This window comes from Miniopterus natalensis, chromosome 1, assembly GCF_054644295.1.
Source record: "Miniopterus natalensis isolate mMinNat1 chromosome 1, mMinNat1.hap1, whole genome shotgun sequence".
Lineage (NCBI taxonomy): Eukaryota > Metazoa > Chordata > Mammalia > Chiroptera > Miniopteridae > Miniopterus > Miniopterus natalensis.
The window spans coordinates 32,739,504-32,761,870 of NC_142081.1; the positions used below are offsets into that span (position 1 = coordinate 32,739,504).

Below are 22,367 nucleotides of genomic sequence, written 5' to 3' on the forward strand. Positions count from 1 at the left end.
TTTTTCCATTGACTTTTAGAGAAAATGGAAGGCAGGGAGAAAGATTGATGAGAGAGAGAGAGAAAGAGAGAGAGAGAGAGACAGACATTGATTGGTTTGCCTCCTCCATGTGCCCCAGAGGGTTCGGGGATTGGATCTGCAACCTAGGTATGTGCCCTTGACTGGGAATCGAACCTGTGACCTGTTGGTGCTCAGGCGAACTCTCCACTGAGCTACACTGGCCAGGGCGAGAGTTAAGTTTTTTAAGATCTAAGTCACCTTTGAAAAGCTGATGAAAGCTATAAAGTTTCTTCAAAAAATTCAGATACATACAGATTGTTGTATATAATTTCATGGAGTTTTCTACTCATTAGCTTATCCATAGACTCCTCCCTAAGGACTTCAGATTAAGAACCCTTGCTTTAGTTGCAAGGCCCTAGGATCACATAAGTCAGGTGTTAATTGTTTCATTCTAAAAGAAACTTCACTGAGATGGAATTTTTTGCATGATTTTCCTTTAGTCAATTGGAATGTCAGACACACAATATTGGTGGTAGTAGTTCCCCTATGTGAATATCTGAGAGAAATACGTCTTCCCATATAACAGACAATATATCTGTTATTTTTTGGGGGTAATACTTGAAGATACCCTGGTATAGGTAGAATATAAATGTGTTGCTATACTTAATGCTTGACCATTATGTCCCAAACAGAGAGAGTGAGTTCCCTACCCCCAAAATACATCTTATTTTACTCTCAACTGTGTCATCATAAAGGATTAGCAGTAATGGCCATCTGTCACTTAGCTATTACTAATAATCTCATTACTTGCCCAGCATGAGAGCAATGATTTTTAAAGTGACCCATGCCCGGCCTGGCATGGCTCAGAGGTTGAGCGTCGACCTAGGATCCAGGTGATCGGGGTTTGATTCCCCGTCAGGGCACATGCCCGTGTTGCGGGCTCGATCAATGACACTCTCATTATTGATGTTTCTATCTCTCTCTCTCCCCTCCTGTCCTCTCTCTGAAATCAATAAAGATATATTTAAAAAAAATTAAAAATAAATAAAGTGACCCACAAAAACCTCATTTTTAACTTTATCTCACTTCATAATTGGGCTGTTTACTTAACACGGGTAAAATGTGTGACTCACCTCCCCCACCTCTCTCAGTCCTCTTCTGCCTCTATAAAACACATTCGTATACTCATCGTCTTCTGCTTTTCACTTACACAATTGCGTACTTCTCTTACAGTTTTGTTTTAGCCTCTCTGCCAGGCCTTGGAATTGAGTACATATCCTAACCAGATTTAATTCTTTTCACAAAGATTAATGTGGTTTTATGTTTACTCTGTTATCTGCCATGACTTTGATACAGTCATGCCCCACATAATGTCATTTTGGCCTTCCATGTACCACATATATGATGATGACCCCATAAAATAATAATGGAGCTGAAAAATTCCTGTCACTTAGTGACATTGTAGCCCTTGTGATGTTGTAGTGCAATGCATTACTCATGTGTTTGTGGCAATGCTATGTAAACCTACTGTGCTTTCAGTCATATAAAAGTGTAGCATGTGCAATTCTGTAAAGCACATAATAGTTGAAAATTATAATAAACAACTATGTTACTGGTTTTTTATGTATTTACTATACTTGTTAGCATTATTTTAGAGTGTATTCTTTGTACTTATAAAAAAAGTTTGCTATAAAACAGCCTGGTTACATCAGCAGTGGCCTCGTATATCTTGGGTTTATTGGGCCTCTTGATTGCATCATTTTCTTTTGTGGTTTATTTAATCTTGTGTTGTTCTGTACATTAACATGATGTATAGGCTTGTAGTTTAGGAGCAGTGGGCTATACAATATGGCATAGGTGTATAGTAGACCATATCATCTAGGTTTGTGTAAATGCATAGTATGATGTTCATACCACACTGAAACATCTGTCTTTGGCATTTCTTTTGCCAGCCACTTTCCTCTCTCTTCAAACTTACTGTATAGGATCTCTCAGCATTCATTTTCCATCATGTGCATTCCCCCTTGATATTTAAGATATGAAAAAATTCTAGTGTATGGTATGCATATTTTAGTTTATGAATTTACAGAGATTTAATGGTTACTTTTCTGAGCATATTGCTTGGTCCTTTTTATGGCTTCTGTACTAGTTTTTTTTGTTTTTTTTTTAAATATATCTTTATTGAATTCAGAGAGAGGAAGGGAGAGGGAGAGAGAGAGATAGAAACATCAATGATGAGAGAGTCATTGATCGGCTGCAGCCCGCAACCTGGGCATGTGCCCTGACCGGGAATCGAACCCTGATTGCCTGGATCCTAGGTCGAAGCTCAACGCTGAGCCATGCCGGGCTGGGCTCTACTAGTTTCAAAGTAACTTATTTGTATATACTTTTTCTTTTAAATAACAATAATTGAACTTTATATGAAAGATCCCAACAGAGGGAGGGAAATTGGCAAATATCAAGTGAATTTAAAATGCCAGTGAATATGACTAGGGACAATAACTCAATGTTGGGGCAGGGTGGATTGTTAAATGCCTCATGCAATTCTTCCCTGTTTAACAAGAGAATTGGTTATTCAATGTGAATTTCCTAAATGAGAACCAGCCACCTTTTCTGAATATCCCAAATTTAGTTTTGTCACCTGGCATGCTTCCTGTCAGTACTCTCTCCCTTCTGACTTTGTCTTTGTCTTCCTTTTTTTATGATGATCCTTAGTACAGAGGATTTTCATATACCAAACTTGGTTTCCCCTTTTTATTAATATTTTACATTGCTATGGTACCCTTGTTACAACTAATGAACTTGACCATCTGTTTTTATCTTTCAGATTTTCAGACGTAAAATCCAAAATTGCAAGTAAGTGGGGTTCTGTTTATTTAACTGTTTTGAACAAGTAATAAGTTACGTGTGTAAAGGGACAAAAAATAGTAAGAGGAGAGATAGTGGAAACAATGTCATCCTCCCACCCTGTCCCTGACTTTGATTGCTCTTCCTTGAAACAACCATTACCAGTTTCTTGGGTATTTTTCCAGAGTATTCTATGGATATACAAGCATAGGACATCAATCATGTATATATGTGTAAAACTTAGTTCTACCATCCCCATTTATTTTGAAATAATTAGTAGCATATAAATAGCTTTTACCTTCTGTTTTTAATTTAACAATGTATCTGGGAGATTGTTTTGTATTCATACAGATATTTCTAAAGTAGGTGTTTTTGTTTCTGTTTTTTAATCCTCACCCGAGAATATTTTTTCCATTGCTTTTTAGAGAGAGTAGAAGGGGGTGGTGGGGGGGAGAGAGAGAACCATCGATGCGAGAGACACATTGATTGATTGGTTGCCTCCCACACAGCCCCAACTGGAGCCAGGGATCGAGCCTGCAACCCAGGCATGTGCCCTTGACCGGGAATGGAACCTGAGACTCTTTGGTACTGGGGGGCCAACACTTGAACCACTAAGCCACACTGGCCATAGCTAGTACCTATTTAATTCCTTACATGACTAGTTTGAGTTTTGCCAATCTTTGGATTATATTTTAGGCAGGTCATTATAGGTTTCTGGAAAAGCCACTGTATTTGCAGACTCCTGTGGTAGCCTGAGTCACTGTTTGGGAGACCATTTTGCAAAGAAGGCTCAAAGAACTACCTATTTTCCCAAAAGTGTTAGGATAAGGATGACACAGATAGTTGGACTTCCTGCAGTGTTTTTGAACACTATAGATTATTCCAAAGTTCAGTTATTCATTCAGAACCATAATAGACTCACAAATGTAGTGAATCAAATATTCACTACAGTGTTTTTGAACACTATAGATTATTCCAAAGTTCAGTTATTCATTCAGAACCATAATAGACTCACAAATGTAGTGAATCAAATATCACATAGTATTTTAAGGTGAAATTTGGTGTCGAATTCACCATTGTTCAAGGTAAAGGCATCTGAACCCAAGTAAAAATTTCTGTAGTCTCCCTCACCCTCTCTGTTCATTCGAGTTTAAGATTTTTCCTGTCTCCTCTCAGAGATGCTATCGAGGAGATTTTCCCCTGCCAGCTGCTTTTTAAAGTAATAGTGGTAAATATCAGTCAGACTATGGAAACACAGCTGTTTGGTTAGTTTGGGAAGATTTTCTTGTCCTGGAAATAGAGATTTATATACACAGTATATTGTAGAGTCTAGATTCACTGCCTGTAATACCATATTGTTTTTGTAATTTTTCAAAAGAGGGCTAGATCTGTAGTCATTATATTTATAAATAATTCATATACTAGCAAATAACTTGGATACCTTGTCTCTCTCATTGTAGCTAAGTGACTTTCTTTTTATTTGTAGGTAAATACCATGATTTAGAATGCCAATTGATTCAGGAGTTTACTAGTGCTCAAAGAAGAGGTGAAATCTCCAGAATGAGAGAAGTAGCAGCAGTTTTACTTCATTTTAAGGTAAATAGTAAAAATTATAAATGAAAATTAGTCTTCAAGACTGTGGAGATTATGTAAATTCTATATATTATAGTCTCTGATTTTCCCCTATTAGTTGTATGACTATCACAATGATAATTTTTATTTTGAATAATTGAGTGTACATTTCATATCTCTCCATAAGTGATGTTAAATTTTAGGTATTTAATATTATTTAAATAGGGATTTTATGTTGTAGAACAATATTTTATCAAATATCAATATATATGTTTGATACATATCAAGCTATATATGAATTTTTATATAGTTTGACATAGAAAATCATATTGTTTGCCTTCTTGGTTTGTAATGTATTATTTTTTCAGTCAAGCATGTTATGAAATAGGTCAAAAGCAAGAAGACTTGACCTTAAGTATTTGGTGGAGTGTAGGAACCGTGGAATAGATGGAATGTGACTAGTAAAAGACTTAAATTAAATCCAGAGGATCTCAGGTGGTCATACAAAGGGAATATTCTATCATGGAACTCTCTTCCTGGAATTTGAATTAGGAAGAGAACCCCTGTATGGGAATGCATTTCTGTAAACTAAGTGCTTAAAGAAATAGTGCTTCCTTTAGTTTATTTCTTTATATCAGATTAGGGAAATATAGGCCATTTGTTGGACTTTTCATTTAAGTACCATATCTAAGTATTAATAATGGCTCTTGAGCCCGACTGGTGTGGCTCAGCAGTTGAGCATCTACCTGTGATCCAGGAGATCATGGTTCGGTTCCCGGTCAGTACACGCCCCCATTGGGCTCGATCCCCAGTAAGGGGTGTGCAGGAGGCAGCTGATCAATGTTTCTCTCATCATCGATGTTTCTATCTCTCTCCCTTTCCCTTCCTCTCTCTGAAATCAATAAAGATATATTTAAAAGAAAGAATGGCTCTTGAGACAAATTATACTTTATATTGTTTACCTTACTTGTTTTTATGTGCAATTTGCTAACAAGCAAAAATCTCATTATAGTGAGCTTAAACCTTGCTGACTGGCTAATTTGAGCCAGAACTTGCCTGTGCAGCTGCCTACTTTGGTCAGCAAGGTGTTTGAGAAATTACTTAAAATAACGTAAGTGGAGGCATAAGTTATCTCACATCACCAGTCAGCAACATTTGTCCACAGAAACACCTGTATGTATGCTCATGACCGGTCAGCAAGGTATGATGAATTATTTTATTTAAATAAATTCTATTTAAATGGACTCAATTTTTAAAGTAAATTTCCAGAATGTCAGTTAAATATAGCTTGGGCCATATTCTTGAAAGGGAATGCAAATGCTTTGAATCCCAAAGAAGAAAGAAGGAAATACATATACCTAAAACCTTTCCTCAAGACTTTGAATCTGTGTGTGTGCGCACACGCCCATGTTTTGGAGTTGAAGGAGATGAGTAGTCGATGATTGTGTAAAATGAATATAAAGAACTCAGTTATCCCTTAGTTTTCTTCTTTGAAGTCCAACAATTATTGGCCATTAATTGGAACATAGACATAGCTTTATTACATAGGTATAATACCTCTTTTATTGAGATGATGATTATAATTTAACCAGAACAGTGATTTTTTTCTTCTTCTTCATAGGGTTATTCCCATTGTGTTGATGTATATATAAAGCAGTGCCAGGAGGTAACATAACAGTATACTTTATTGGATTTCATTTTATTTTATGCTACTTTGTGTTTTAAAAACGATTTAAAAATAATGTATTCACTATGCAAAATGCCTCTGCTGTTTAGGGTGCTTACTTGAGAAATGATATATTTGAAGATGCAGCAATACTCTGTCAACGGGTGAACAAACAAGTTGGAGATATCTTTAGTAATCCAGAAACAGTACTGGCTAAACTTATTCAAAACGTATTTGAAATCAAGCTACAGGTAATTTAAAATAATGACTAAGTAGTTCTTAAAGCAATATGTGATTTTTCCCCCCCCCTATATTTTAAAAGTTTTTTAAAAATTAGTTTACTAAGTCATGTCCATAGGAATAGTAATCTACTTATCCAGTGAATGAAGAAAGGACTGATAGTGTCATACATTATAAAAAATGTTTTGTTGGAAAAAATATGATAAGTGTCATCAGAGCACATGTTTAAATTTTGTTTACTAGTAGTAGTAGTAGTATCATAGTAGTAGTAACAGGTTATAGTAGGGTAGCCTCATATTTTTATTTTTATTGAGTCCTCACCTTGACCAATAGATGGCATTTGTGAAATTGAATAAGAATTATAAATGCAGTCTGTAGAATTTTTTATAATGTGCTAACATGGAAAGAAAAAAAACAGGACTTTAATTTACAATCTTTACTCTCATAGCACTATACTTTAAGGCAGCATTTCCTAAACTATGTTTACCAGTGGATTAAGAAACATTAAATGTGTTTGTTTTTAAAACACGATTCAGGGCTTTTAAATAGACTTTAAAGGTACTAATATGTATATAGTTCTCTAGAAGTGGGGGTGTAATGTGTAGCATTTCCCAATTTTAGAGTAGTGGCTGTTAATGTCTCAAGGGACACTAATGTTATCAAAACCACAGTTTGGTAAATGCTGCTTTAAGGAAATGAGTGTATTGGTATAACCTCAAGTTTTGTTGTTGTTGTTGTTTTTAAAATGTGCATCATGAGTCAGGATAGGCCATTTAAAAAAAAAACTTCTGAAATTCTTAATACTTATTTCCAAGACTGATGTAGATGGACTAGTAAATATAGCGGTAAAATTTTAAACCTATTTTTTTTAAATTGGTCTGTTTTCTATGCATTACCTTTGTGAGTCAGAACAGTTTAAAAATGTAGAGTTAATTTCAGAAAAATACATCTTGAGTATGTAATTTAATATTTACTGACTTGACAAAATGTTGACTTTGTTTTTAGAGTTTTGTGAAAGACCAGTTAGAAGAATGTAGGAAGTCCGACGCAGAGCAATATCTCAAAAATCTCTATGATTTATATACAAGGTATATTTTTAATTATTAAAAATAATAACAGATCTTAGATACTGTTTTTTCAAAAGTGGGGGAGTATTCAAGAATTCTTTAATAATAGTTTGGCAGATAGCAATATGCCTTTTAGCATTAAGTGCTTGGCTATATAGACTAGTATTGCATAAGAGTAGCATTCTTAGCACATTAAGGGATTGGATATTATGCTTTATATTAATGTACTTTAATGAAACAAAGCTTTGTTTATATTGTTTAAGACTTGAGAATTTTGTTTCAGATTTTAATTGTAAGCTACTTCACTGTTCTTCAATATTTTTCTCCAAGAACTAGTATAATTACATTCATTGCAGTTGAAACTTTAGAAATTGAAGAAGTGACAAATTCTTAAAACATGACAATTTCAGCCTTATGTCTAATGTGAGAATTTGTCTTCCTTTTTTTTTTTTTTTTGTAAAAGGCAGTGTTAATCTTAGAAATATTACATCAGAAGCTTCATATGGAGTTTTTACCCAGCCCTATTGCTATTCTTCAGTGTCATCATTTTGGGAGGAAAGTTTTCAAAAGTAACCATAATAAAAAAGTTCTTATGAAGAACGACATTATTATGAGCCTATCTTCGACGATGGGAAAAGAAAATTAGAGAAAAGTCCACATGGGCAAAGACCAAAGAGAATGAAGAGAGTAGACCTCTCAGTATTTTGACTTGTGTCCCATGTCATGAATAGCATTAGAGCATACTTGAAGACATTCTGCCACTTGTTGCCATTTCTAGGCTGGTTGGTTGCCTGTTTCCTAAGTAATCCCTAGGAGTTACGGCAGCTTCAGAACCATAATGTTTGTAATATTCACTCTGCTTTATATATAACCTTATACAGCTGCTCTCTGTGTCCTAATAAGTACCTTCCAAAACTTTAAGAAATGGTGGTTTAATGTCAGCTGTTAAAATCACATTGTAAATATGTCTATTCTTTAGTATTGTTACTATACCTAAAATATATATTAATCTTTTTTCCCCCTCTTCCATGAAAAGAACCACAAATCTTTCCAGCAAGTTGATGGAGTTTAACTTAGGTACTGATAAACAGACTTTCTTGTCTAAGCTTATCAAATCCATTTTCATTTCCTATTTGGAGAACTATATTGAGGTGGAGACTGGATATTTGAAAAGCAGAAGTGCTATGATCCTACAGCGCTATTATGATTCAAAAAACCATCAAAAGAGATCCATTGGCACAGGAGGGTGAGTGTTTCAGTTAAATTTTATATAATAAGACTAAAGATATTAAGAACTTGCCCTAGCAGGTTTGCCTCAGTGGTTAGAGCATTGGCCCACGAACTGAAGGGTCTTGGGTTCGATTCCGGTCAAGGGCACATACCTTGGTTGCAGACTTGATCCCTACCCCCGTGCTGGATGCAACCAATTGATGTTCTCTCCCACATCGATGTTTCTTTCTGTCTCCCTTCCACTCCCTCTGAAAAGGAAAAAATATCCTCTGGTGAGAATAAAAAAAAAAAGTAAAAATAATAATAAAGATACTAAGAACTTTATTATATTTGGACAAACTTGTCAACTGTTGAGTCATTGGAATTTTCTATAAAGAAATCTTTTAACCCAGTTTGTTTATACCATTGATCAAATTGTGTCCCTTGAACCACGTGTTGAAAATGACCTAATTTAACATGTTTAAAATGTAAAACAGAATACCAGTACTATAAAGAGTTCTATAGATTCTTTTTTGGTTTCAAACTCAGTAAAGTATTTCAGGTTATTAACTAGGAAGCGCATTTTTTGTTGTTGATTATTGCAGGTGTGAAAAGAAACAGCAAATAGTTCACAATTTGGGTAACCCGAGCTTTTTAATGATTTGTGTATAAAACTATTTAATTAATACCTTAAAACTTGTGTTTATTCACAGACTAGAAGAAAGTGGTTTGCTGAGAGAATTTGTGGCACCTCAGTAATCCAGATCTCAACTATCTAGAACCCAGTTGATTCTAGGATGAAGCACAATGACTTTTGTAGAACCATATAATCAGGGTCCAGAGTCCACATACATATATACCCAAATCAGTTTCTTATTTCCCAGTTTGTCATATATTAAATAATGATCAGGAAGAGGTTATAATTAGGCATAAAAATTGACATCTGAAAGGCAGTAGCAAGTAAAGGAAAAGAAAAACTACGAACAATCAGAAAAATTTTAAGATAGTTCACAGTAGTGTGGAGCTACATATTGTAGGAACAAAAAAAAATTTAACCTAATGATACCACCATATAATAAATGTTGAAAGTGACCCTTTAATCATTAAGAAAAGCTAAATTATGTTTATCAGATCTTGTTCAATAATGAAGAAATGTGCAATGTATTTATTGAGATTATTATAACCGTTATGTTTAAATTGTTAAATATATTTTAAAAACATTAAAATTTAAAGTTTATTTTAGGCAGGACCATTTAGTTATTTGGAATATTAACTTACTTGGAATAGCCCACTTCCTACAAAACCAAACAAGGAGTTTTTGGCTATTGAGTCAGAATTGTAGAGCTGAAAGAGACTTCAGAGATAACTCTAAATCTCCTAATTTTTCAGATGAAAGTCTTCTATTGAGAGCTTTAAGGCTTCTCTTTATTGAACTAATTATTGGAATTAGAACTTTTAGGTCTCCTGGCTATTAATTCATTTTGTTGTTGTTGTATACTAAGTTTAAGTGTACTTGAAATTAAAATCTATGTGTAGTAAAGTGCTTTTTTTAAATTGGTTGATATGATGCTCTAGTATTCAAGATTTGAAAGAGAGAATTAGACAACGTACCAACTTACCATTGGGGCCGAGTATTGATACTCATGGGGAAACCTTTCTATCACAAGAAGTGGTGGTTAATCTTTTACAAGAAACCAAACAAGCCTTCGAAAGATGTCATAGGGTAAGAGTAATTGTAAATTTGTTTTATTTATACATAGTTGTGTCTTTTAAGTTTTGCCTTGTTTATACTAAAATAAATTTGTCTGGTTAGGAACAACTGTATTTTTGTAATAAAAATATACAGGATTTTTGTTAGAGAACAAAATTACTTCAAAATGATTTAGAAGTACATTTGTAAAAATGTTATGGTATGACACATCTGGTTGGTGTGGTATATTTGGTACAGTAATATATTTAATTTTCTGAATGCTGGAAATACGTTAAAATATTCCTAATGCCTCAGATCATCCAACATGTAGCTGTCAGCATTATACAGGGTGGGGCAAAAGTAGGTTTACAAAGTTGTGAGCACGCAAAACAGTTTATTCCTGTATTATTATTTATTAATTATTGTATTATTTTCCATTCGAACAACTGTAAACCTACTTTTTCCCCACCCTGTATTTATTGTTTAAATCATAGCAACTCTAAATCATCACCTTCTGCCTGGAAAGTCACAATATTAAAATTCAGTTCAATTCAGTGCAACCTGATCCAACAAATGTTATTGCGTGTTTACTTTGTACCAGCTGCCATGTTAGACATTGAGGATATAAATATTAGATATATACACTACTTTTAAATAGTGTGGAGCAAAAAGGTAGACATATAAAGAATTAGTGCAACATAAGTCTGTATTGCTGCTACCAGAGGAAGCAACCAGTTCTGCCTGGTTAAGAAATTAAGGAAAAGTATCAGGAAAGTTATCAAAAAGAGACATTTGAGGCCTGGATCTTCAAAGCTAAATATGGTATCTTTAAGAGGATGCTTCTGGCAGGCTGTTTCAGGCAGAGAGAGTAGTACATGTACAAAGACATATACAAAGATCAATCATGCAGCATGAAGTGCTTGAAATAAAAATGTATATGGGGAGAGTAATAAAAGAGGACATTGAAAAGGTAGAGAAAAAATGTATACCATGCTTAGAAATTTGGACTTAACTTTGTAGATGGTGATGGCAGCTTTAAAGGATACTAAAAACGACAGTGTAATGAGCAAGCAGATTGGTTTTTATTTCCTTTTTTAAAAATAACTTTTGGATGCTGACATTTAATAAACTGCATATGTTAAAAAAATTGGTAAATTATGTGTACACTTTTGAAGCTACAACTGCAGTCAAGATAATGAAAAGATTCATTACACCAAAAAGTTCACTGTTGCTCTTTGATAATCTCCTTTTTCCCCTCTTCCACTTCTATCCTCAGGCAACCCCTGATCTGTTACATGCCACTGTAGAGTAGTTTTTTAAAAGAAGGGGACATTTGAGGACTAAGTCTTGAAAGCTAAAAAGGACATCTTCAAGAAGTTGATTAATTTTCTAGAATTTTTTATAAATGGGATTATAGTATAGTATAGTATGTACATGTGTTTCTGGCTTCTTTCACTCAGTATAATTATATTGAGATTCATCCATGTTGTGTGAATTAATTAGTATGTTCCTTTTCATTGCTGAGTAGTATTTTATTGCATGAGTATACCACAGTTTGCCTATTTATTTACGTATTGATGGAAGTTTAGATTGATTCCAGTGTTTGACTATTATGAATGAAGTTGCTATCGACATTCATGTATATGTCTTTATGCAGACAGTGCTTTCATTGCTCTTGGGTATATGCTTAGTAACAATACGGCAGTAGTCCTTAAAATACTTCCTGGTTTCCAAAGTTGTTTTATTTGATATTCCTACCAGCAGTGTGTGAGTGTTCCATTTGTTCCATGTTATCTCTAGCATTTGGTATGATGAGTCTTTTTAACTTTAAACAATCTAATAGGGTGCGTAGTCATACCTCATTAACAGTTTTATTTTGAATTTCCTAAGAACTAATGATGTTGAGCATCTTTTCATGTGTTCATTTGCAATCCATGTTGGGTGGGGCAAAAGTAGGTTTATAGTTGTTCATATGGAAAAGAATACAATAATTAATAATACAAGAATAAACTCTGTGTTTCGTGTACTCCACTGTAAACCTCCTTTTGCCAAGCCTTATATATGTTCTTTGATGTATTTTTATGCATTTTAAAAATTGGGTTGTTTGAAGTTGAGAGGTAATTTTCTAACTTTTTAAGTTAGATTTTATTTTCTCAGCATAACTTCTAATAATTCTTTTACTGAATAGTTAGCAGCAGCATCAACATCAAAATGAACATTTATTGCGGGCTTACTATGTACTAAAGTACTTTACATGAATTTTCATATTTTATTCTCACCTCAGGCTAAGATATAAGTACAATTCATATTATTCTCTCCTTACAAATGAAGAAATTGAGGCTTTGTAGGGCTAAGTAGCATCTCAAGGGCTCAGTCAACCAGGAAGTGATGAGGCTGGGATTTGAGCCTTTCATATTTTATAGTGCATCAGTTTATCGATTCCCCCTCCCCCCCCAGTAAAATAAAGGGGACTTTTTGTTCTGAGTATTGCTAGAATAGCCTTTGTTCATTTTTTGCTGGCTCTCAAACTTCTTTGACCATGCCCCACAATAAGAAATGCACTTTACATGGCAGTTCAAAAGGGGTGTGTGTGTGTGTGTGTGTGTGTGTGTGTGTGTGTGTGTGTTTCATGAAACTATATTTGGTTTTACTGTGTACATTAAGGAGGGATTTTATTATACTTTATTTTTTATTGTTTTTCTCTCCTTTCTCTTTTTCGTTCTTATCACAATCACTAATGGATTGCAATCCAGGTCAGAAATACATTGATGTAGTCTAAGCCAGGAGAGTTGCAGGCAAAGATGGAGCATTGTATGTATGTGAGAGAGGCACTGGAAGTGGGGAGGAAGAGGTGTAAGTTACTATTTTGATACCTGAATACTGACTACATTTTATACAAAGTTAATTGCTGGGGGGAAAAAGTTGCATTTTTTTTAGTGGTAGACTTGAGGAGTGATGTATTTGGTTTTTGTTTTTAAAGCTCTCTGATCCTTCTGATCTACCAAGGAATGCCTTTAGAATTTTTACCATTCTTGTGGAATTTTTATGTATTGAGCATATTGATTATGCTTTGGAAACAGGACTCGCTGGTAAGTATATTTGTATTCTAATTTGTATTAAATTTCTTTGATCCTGTTTGGTTAACTATATGCATAGTGTTTTATAAAGCAACTCTATATGTTGAATTCAGTTCAGTGTAATGAATAATACTTTTTGAGCTTTTGTAATGCAAGGATTTGTCAAGATGATGAAAGCTATACAAAGACAGTTCTCTTACATTGCTTACATCAAGCAGGGCAGGGTAAGCTACATAAGTCACTACAGTATATAGTAGAATGTATTACAGTGCTATAAGTTATAAAATGTCGTAGGAACAGAAATGAAGGTGATAGTAATTCTGGTTGAGACAATTGAGTAATGAAGGGAAAATATTCTAAAATAAGTATGGAAAGGAATATATTCATAGTAAAATTTTTGCTTTTGTTCTTTCAGGTTTACTGTATTAATAGGATATTAATTATTTCTTCCCCATATTCTAGTCCTATTGATCCAGTTGCCTCCTTGACCACTTCGCCTGCTTAGTGTGCACCTCAGACTCAACATATCCCTAATGAAACTCTTTATCTTCCACCTAAACCTGTTCCTCTTCCGTTCTTCCCCATGTCTTTAAAAAGCATCTCTGTTTACCAGTTGTTCAAGCCACAAACTGAGGAGTTCCCATGATTCTTCCTTTTCATCAGCCCTGATTATACTTCCAACATAATTCAAATTAATTTACTTTTCTCCATCTCCACTGATTTCACTCTAATTTAAACACCATCTCTGTCTGCTTCTAACTTGTCTCCCTGTATCCGTTCTTGCCTCTCCAAATTACCGACTCTGTTTAACAGTTTATTTTTCTCTTGTTTAAGACCCTTCAGTGGCTTCCTATTGTGCTTAGGGGGAGAACAACAACAAACTTCATAGAAGCATAGCTTTCTGACCTTCGTTCCTCATATGTATTCATCCTCATCGCATGTGCATTTTCCCTCACTACCCTAGACATTCTGGCCTTCATTCTTTTTCTTCACTTAGGCTCTTGGCACTTTGTTGTTTCCCCACCCTCGGAAGTCTTTTCCTTGAGCTCTTCTCATGCCTGGCTTTTCAACATTTTTGTCTCAATTAAGACATCAGCTTCTCAGAGAGGCCTTTGCAGATCACCCTAGGTAAACTAGCCCTGCTCTCCCAGCCTGGTTACTCATCATTTCATCATGGGATTAACTTTTTTCATAGCACTTATCACAATGAAACTTTCATGTTAATGTATACCTCCACCAGAATTCATTTGTTCAGCACATACTTATTAAGTGCCTACTTCTGCACTCATGCAACTCACATTCTTGTGGAAAAGGTAGTAGACACAAATGACTAGAAAAAAAAATAAAATTGAGTAAGGAATAGACAGGGAATAGAATGAGGAGGTGGGATGGGGAATTCAGGGGCAGAGGGCTTTTTTAGAAAGGAGGGTGAGAGAAGGCCTCTCTGAGGAGACACACACCAGACAGCTAAATGAAGTGAAGGAAGAAACTGAGTATTTGGAAAAGGAGTTTTTTAAGTAGAGAGAACAGCATATAAACTCTCATGGGTAGGAATCTTAATGTGTCTTATTCACCATTATAGTCTAGCATCTAGAAAGCACATAGCAGACACTCAAAATATAACATCATTCCATAAAGTTTCTAACATTGAAGCAGAATTGCCCATAATTTAGTAACCTTGTGGTTTATTGTTGCCCATTTTTTTATACACTTGCTCTGATAATGTAGATAAGCATTTGTGTCCTGCTTTTTTAAATTTTTTGGTTTCTTAATTACAGCTGAGTCTTGACATCAAGTATTTAACATTTGCCATTTGCAGATGACTTAAAAACGTGGTAATTTGTATTGGGGTAATAATACCTCAAAGATATAAAGATTTAAAAAGATAATGAAATAAAGAATCCATATAGTATGAAGGATTTATTATTTAGCTAGTATGGAAACCTAGCATCTTTATTCTAATAGCATTCACAATTTGGAAGGATGTAGAAAATTTCCTGGTAGGATAAGAATGTCCCTTATGTTTGTAAATATTTTCCATGCATCTTTTTAGTTGGTACTCACTGCTGTTATTTGTAGTGATTGTATAAAATTCTATCATACGTATGTATTATAAAAGTTAACCATCTCTATTATTTGTCGTATGGCATCTTTTCAGCAATTTAGTAATAGACATAATGCTATAGTGAACATTGTAGAACTTAGTGTGTTTTCCTTATTTTGAATTATTTTCTTTGGATAATATCCCAGAAGTGAAATGACCAGATCAAAGTATGTTACAAATTTTTAAAATTTCTATACATATAAACTGTTTTCCTAAAGGGTTTTTTCTCCACTAATTTACTCTGCTACTGCATGTATGACTGTACCAGTTTTTCTGCACATAATTTAATATTCTTTTGTTAGAAACTTTAATAATTTAGTGGTTAAAAATATATATACATATTGCTTTAATTTTCATGTCTTTCATTAATAGCAAGGATTAGTATTTCCTACGTGTATTGACTTTACCTTTTTCTCTTATAAGTTTGTGTTGGAGCCTTTAATTTTTTTACCAAAGCGTGATTTTGCCTTTTGTGGGAAAATAAAACACCTTTGATTTTCATTTTTAAAACTGAAAAAAATCATCATCCTATAAAGAACTCTAGGTATTAAATTTTTATTTTCCCATTTTCTGTGAATATTTTTCCTAGCCTCTCTGCCTTTTATTTATTTTTCCATGAGATAATTTTTTTCCAAAGCTTTATTTGCTCTTAGATAATACAGTATGTTTTGGGTTTTACTTTTTTTAAAAATTGAATTTATTGGGGTGACATTGGTTAATAAAACTATATAGGTATTCAGAATTGTTTCTGTAATACATCATTTGTATATTATATTGTATGTTTACCACCCCAAGTCAGGTCTCCTTCCATTACCATTTATCCCCTCTTTTACCCTCTTCTGCCTCCCCCTACCCTCAACCCCCTTTCCCTCTGGTCTTCACCATACTGTTGTGTCTTTGAGTTTCTTTTTTTTTTTTCTGTTTGCTTAATCCTTTCACCTTTTTCACCCAGCCCATGATCCCCTTTCCCTCTGGCAGTTGTCAGTCTGTTCTCTAGAAACATAAGGATCTAGGGTTAGAGGGACCTTAGAGTTTATCACTCTTTTATAAAAAAGAGGGAATTGAAATTTGGAATGGTCACCTGTTTTTTGGGAGGCCAGAATGTGGAGTAGCTTGAATAACATGCTGAAAATTAAGAATTTATTCTGTAGACTGTGAGAGGAATGACTATTTTTGAGGCAGTAGTGAAGAACATGTGTGTGAAATGAGTAAGTTTAAGTATGTTACTATTGCATAAAAGATAAGAGATTTGAACCCTGAAGCTAATAAGAAAATTATTTTAACTGTTATCAGAGATAAAGAGGCCTGGCTATAAGAAAAATGGTAGAAGTGTGTTCATTGCTCAAGTGAATCATTGGGCACAAGAGACTGGGAAAAGGGAGGAAAAGGTATAGTTTGTGATGCATTTATTGATTTAGTTTTTGGTTTATCTCAGCAAATGAATTTGCTCAGTAGATGGTGAAAATTTGGGGCATAAAAACTTTGCATTAATTTTGTTACGTTATTAGCAAGTTTAATTTTACTTTCTGTCCACAAAAATCATTGTTGATTTATTAAAACATCATGTTGTATATGTAAAACCACATTCATTTTTCTGTTGCTAAGATGAACTTCTTAAAGTATGATTCTAACATATACATGCTTTCCAACTTTAGGAATTCCTTCTTCAGATTCTCGGAATGCAAATCTCTATTTTTTGGATGTTGTGCAGCAGGCCAATACTATTTTTCATCTTTTTGATAAGCAGTTTAATGACCACCTTATGCCACTAATAAGGTTAGTCAAATTTTCATTAGTATTTCAATAAATATTACAATATTCTACATATCTTTTGTTAAATATTGAAAGTAATACATGTTCAGATTAACATCAAACAGGACAGGAAGGTATGAAATAAAAAGTAAAGGTCCTTTTCCTTCTTCCTTGCCTCCTGTTTTCCTTTTGTGGTAGTTTATTTGAAAAGACTGAATCTGTCATCACCCTATATCTGATGGGAAAGAGGACTTCTAGCTTGTACCCACTTGTAATATAAAGACATACAACAACAACAACAAAAAGACACACAACACAAATTTTATGAGATTAATAGGTTATAGATTTTGATGCATTAAGTAAGGTTACATTTATATCTTCCTATCAGTTTATTGTTAAAGCACATGAGGATTAAATTAAGTAGTGTATATATTAACTTGCTTTATAAAACTGTATGTGTACTACTATTATTAAAGAAGTAAACTGTTCATATAAAAGATAAAATTCCAGACATTTTGCTATAAACATTGATAAGCCAAAAAATTATTCCAGAAACAATCTCAAAGATAAAAATCACTTGTGGTCTCTGAAAATCACACTTTGAAAGGAAATTTACTGTTTAAAGAGCTATAATGCCACGTAGCAAAGAGTTCACATTACTATTATTATTTTGGGTGTTTTTGACATTTAGGTAGCATTCAGAAGGCAAATATGACTGTCAGGTTTTTTTGTTTTTAATGTAAGAAAGTTAAACACAACTGTTAATCTCCAAATTTTAATTAGTATAATTTGCTGTGTTCTTAAGACTGGTGATAGTCTGTGACTTTTCTTACCAGTATAATAGATATTTAATTAACAAGGAAACCAAATAATTCTAAAATTTCAAAATCATATTTTTATATTCTAAGGGATGTAAAGATGAAAGCAACAATCTAAATCTTCCTTTTCTCTATTAACTGGTTACATTTTCCTAGTGTGGGTATTATAATGAATACTAAAGACAGTTGACCCTTGAACAATGTGAGGGTTAGGGACGCCAGCCGCCCCAACCCCATCCCCGTAGTCAAAAATCTGTGTATAACTTTTGACTCCCCCAAAACTTAACTATACTTATAGCCTACTGTTGACCAAAAGCCTTACTGATAAGATAAACATTATACATATTTTGTATATGTATTATATACTGTATTCTTACAGTAAGCTAGAGAAAAGAAAGTGTTATTAAGAAAATCATAAAGAGAAAATACATATACAGTATTTATTGAAAAAAATCCATGTATTAGTGGACCCATGCAGTTCAAACCCATGTTCAAAGTCAGCTATAATTATCTTACTACTTAATGTGCTTTTTGAATTTGTGAGCATATTAAAATATTGTATATATGTGTATAAATGTATATAACAATACAGTAAGTCTACTAATGTGATTTTTCTTTTCTTTAAACATTTAATAGTTCTTCTCCTAAGTTATCTGAATGTCTTCAGAAGAAAAAAGAAATAATTGAACAAATGGAGATGAAATTGGATACGGGCATCGATAGGCAAGTTGTTAGTTTTACTTTTTCTCTTACATTTCTAAAAATTATAAAAAATGCCATTATAGCCGCATAAAAATGGTTTTCAGAAATGAAAAAAGTCTGTCTTAATTTCACCATCCTGATATACCATTTGACTTTATTTTTACATGTTGCTTTTATCCTTCTTAGAATGTTACTTTTATTGGATCCTTAAGCTTATTATTTCTGGAAGTCAGTATGTTTAGATTTACTTTTAATCCAGATTCAGTTAAAAAACTTTTAACCCCCTGCTTCTTGTCTCTCTCTCCAAACTCCTTTTCATTTAGAATTTTCAGGCTTATATCTGAAATGCTTTAAATATACTAATTTTTCTAAAGGTAACTTCCATTAAGTGAATGCAAACTCTACATTCAAAATATTTTTGTAATGTTTTTGTAGTTAGTTACCTATTCATAGTGTAGAACAGTGGGTCTCCTTTTTTTCTTTTGAGATGATGGTGGGCATATATTTATTGATGATTATAATAGCTACCATGTATGTGCCAGGCACAGTGAAAGGATCTTTGCCTATATTCTTTCATTTATTAGATAGGAAATACCTTTCCATTTTATAGATGAGGAAGTCAATGCTTAAAAAAATTAAGTAATTTGCTCAAGATCACACTCAGTTAATGGTGGTAAAGCTGGGACTCAAATTCTAAAGCCCATTATACTAGGTTTGGGCATATCTTTTTCATTTACTGTAATTCTACTCCTTTCTCTTCTATTCAAGAAAGCATATTTGAATGCAACTTAGTTACTGTGCTGTTATAAAGAAAACTTGGAATCCACTGTATTTTATTAAAAAGTAAATTATTTGTACTTTATTAGTAGTAACAAAGTTGTAGCTCACCTCCTAGTTATCTTTTCACATAGAGTATGTGATAATAAGGGAAAGAAAAATAAAATTGAAGACTAAAACTGGAAAAATAAGGATGTTACAAAATTAATTACTGATACTAGTTTACTGAAGAATTAAATGCTTAGGAGAATCCTAGAAACTGGTCTTTTCCTTTGTTTTTAGTCACAACCACATGAGATTATACATATACAAAACTACTTTAAATTATAATATATATGTATACATTATATACACTGTAATCATTACTTCAAGAAAGTATGTATTTTTCTAATCTAAATCCCTCATACTAAGTTGGTTCTTCTTGGCTTTGCCTCAGAATACCCGAAAATCATATTTGGGAATATGATTGAGGGACCGGAATTTGAATATGTTAAGCCTTCAAGAGTATAGGAAATACAAATTTCCTAGTTGCCTTCTTAGTATATATTAGGTCATTTCGTTTCTTTTCATCTTCCCATGTAAGCCTTAATCTCAAAGTGTTTGCATTAATTGTCTAATTGAAGGCACATTGGTCTGTAGTGGTCTCTTGAATGTGAACTTCCAGTTCTCCTTTACCATGTACGGTGAGGCCAAGAGGCGAGCTCAGCATTCACCTGCATCCCTGCTATTTTCAGACCAATAGCCAGATTCACGTTGTCTCTGAAGCTTGCATCATCTTCCCTAAGTCTTGGGTTATTTCCTCTTCCATGTGTGTGACACAGTCATTTTCTTGATCATCTCCACTTTAATTTTTTTAATCCTCACCCAAGGATATTTTTTCCATTGCTTTTCAGAGAGAGTGGAAGGGGGAGGGTGGGAGAGAGGGAAGGGGAGAGAGCGAGAGAGAGAGAAACGATGTGAGAGAGACACATCAACTGGTTCCCGCAAGCGGGGGCCAGGGATCAAGCCTGCAACCAAGGTACGTGTCCTTGACTGAAACAGAACCCAAGATGCTTCAGTCCGTGGGCTGATGCTCTAAACACTGAGCAAACTGGCTAGGGCGATCGCCTCCACTTTAGCTGCTTACTTTAGTATCCTGTTCCACCTTGTTATCATTGGTAACAAAAACATTGAACCTAAATCATCCCACTTAATGCTCATAACCTCCTATTCTTCCACCTACATGTACTTGCTTTCTGACCTCAGCAGGAACTCTAGCCCTTAATATCTTCATCTTTTGCTAATCTGTTATTCTTTTCCTAGCTTTACTTGATTCATTATTGTGCTTAGATTGCTTGGTCCATCCTTGACTTACTCTCATAATTATCCTAAAATCCATTTTCTTTAACCATAACTGTCTTAAAGATCCTAAGCTCTGAATCAGTGTAGTCTTTTTTATTCCATAACTGGGCGACTGATTCCTATTGGAGAATATCACATAACAAACATTATTGATGTTATAAACCCATGCTCTCATTTCTCAGCTCAGTGTTCAGTATCACTTGTCACCAGCCTCCTGCTTGTCTTTAGACTGGAAACTCATACTCTTCTCACCTGTTCTTCCAAATTTAGCCATTTTTCTTAAGCCCCTTATTTTTCCCCTTTCCTAAACATTCTTTATATATAGTTGTTAAAGAAATAAATTAATGACAGGCTTCTAAGATTTTAAAGACTTAAATGAAGTATTAAGCAAATGAATCTTTACCCAGTTTTGAGCAGGAAGCTAATGAACCAAGAGTTCTTTTGACATCAAGACCTAGATTTTTTTTTTCTAAAATCTAAAGTCTACCAATAGTAAAATAGTTTTATGGTGATATTAAATAACTTTAATTTAATTTAGTATAAGTAATATAAATAAGTTAAATGGATCAAATGTATGCTATTGTCAATTCTCTAGGACATTAAATTGTATGATTGGACAAATGAAACATATTTTGGCTGCAGAACAAAAGAAAACAGATTTTAAGCCAGAAGATGAAAACAATGTTTTGATTCAGTATACTAATGTGAGTAAAAAGATTTGATATGCTAGTAAGAATATCTGCTTTCTTAATACTTTTGTTAACATTTTCATTGGTGTACCTTACTATATATTCTAAGTGTTTTTCTTTTTATACTTAGAAATTAATGAGAAACTATATGTATTTTCTCCTTAGCTAACATGGTACACATTTCTATGTAATAAGTGTAGAAAAAATTTTACAGGCCTGTGTTAAAGTCTGTGCTTATGTAAGAAAACAAATGGAGAAGATTAAAAATTCCATGGATGGGAAGAATGTAGATACAGTCTTGATGGAATTTGGAGTACGTTTTCATCGACTGATTTATGAGCATCTTCAACAATATTCCTACAGTTGTATGGGTGGCATGTTAGCAATTTGTGATGTAGCTGAATATAGGAAGTGTGCCAAAGACTTTAAGGTATGTATTCACAAATAGCAAATTTGTAAATTGGCTCAAGAACATAAGTTAGACCATTAAAAATCTGTACTGACTTATTTGTGAAAAGTTCATAACTTTTGTTGATACTGTAATGAGATATAACATTTCCTAACTGGAAAAAAGATTGTTCTAATCATATTTCCAGTATTAACACATTTTTGCTTCATGCTTTATTTTAGACAAAGCCATATTTCTATTTCACAGTCCAAATGACCTTGTTGACTTCCACCACTAATGCTGTATATGTCACAATCAGCAAAATGTTATTCATGTACATCTCTCTGAAATCATTTTTCTTAAGGTTTAAATTATTTAAGAAAAATGGTAAATAATGTAACTAGTTCTAGTTCACAAAAGTATAAATT

At 33.6% G+C, this 22,367-nt stretch overlaps 1 protein-coding gene across 1 annotated transcript in view; it reads left to right on the forward strand.

The window, feature by feature from the left end:
- The window catches only part of EXOC5 (exocyst complex component 5), a 42,689-nt gene that overhangs the window by 18,145 nt on the left and 2,177 nt on the right, over positions 1-22,367 (forward strand). The window contains exons 6-17 of the mRNA XM_016198173.2: positions 2,828-2,856; positions 4,334-4,443; positions 6,041-6,085; positions 6,196-6,336; positions 7,331-7,413; positions 8,429-8,638; positions 10,177-10,324; positions 13,272-13,380; positions 17,128-17,248; positions 18,679-18,765; positions 21,458-21,566; positions 21,766-21,981. Of these exons, the coding sequence (XP_016053659.1) occupies positions 2,828-2,856; positions 4,334-4,443; positions 6,041-6,085; positions 6,196-6,336; positions 7,331-7,413; positions 8,429-8,638; positions 10,177-10,324; positions 13,272-13,380; positions 17,128-17,248; positions 18,679-18,765; positions 21,458-21,566; positions 21,766-21,981 (1,408 nt within the window). The remainder of the gene's footprint in view (positions 1-2,827; positions 2,857-4,333; positions 4,444-6,040; positions 6,086-6,195; positions 6,337-7,330; positions 7,414-8,428; positions 8,639-10,176; positions 10,325-13,271; positions 13,381-17,127; positions 17,249-18,678; positions 18,766-21,457; positions 21,567-21,765; positions 21,982-22,367) is intronic.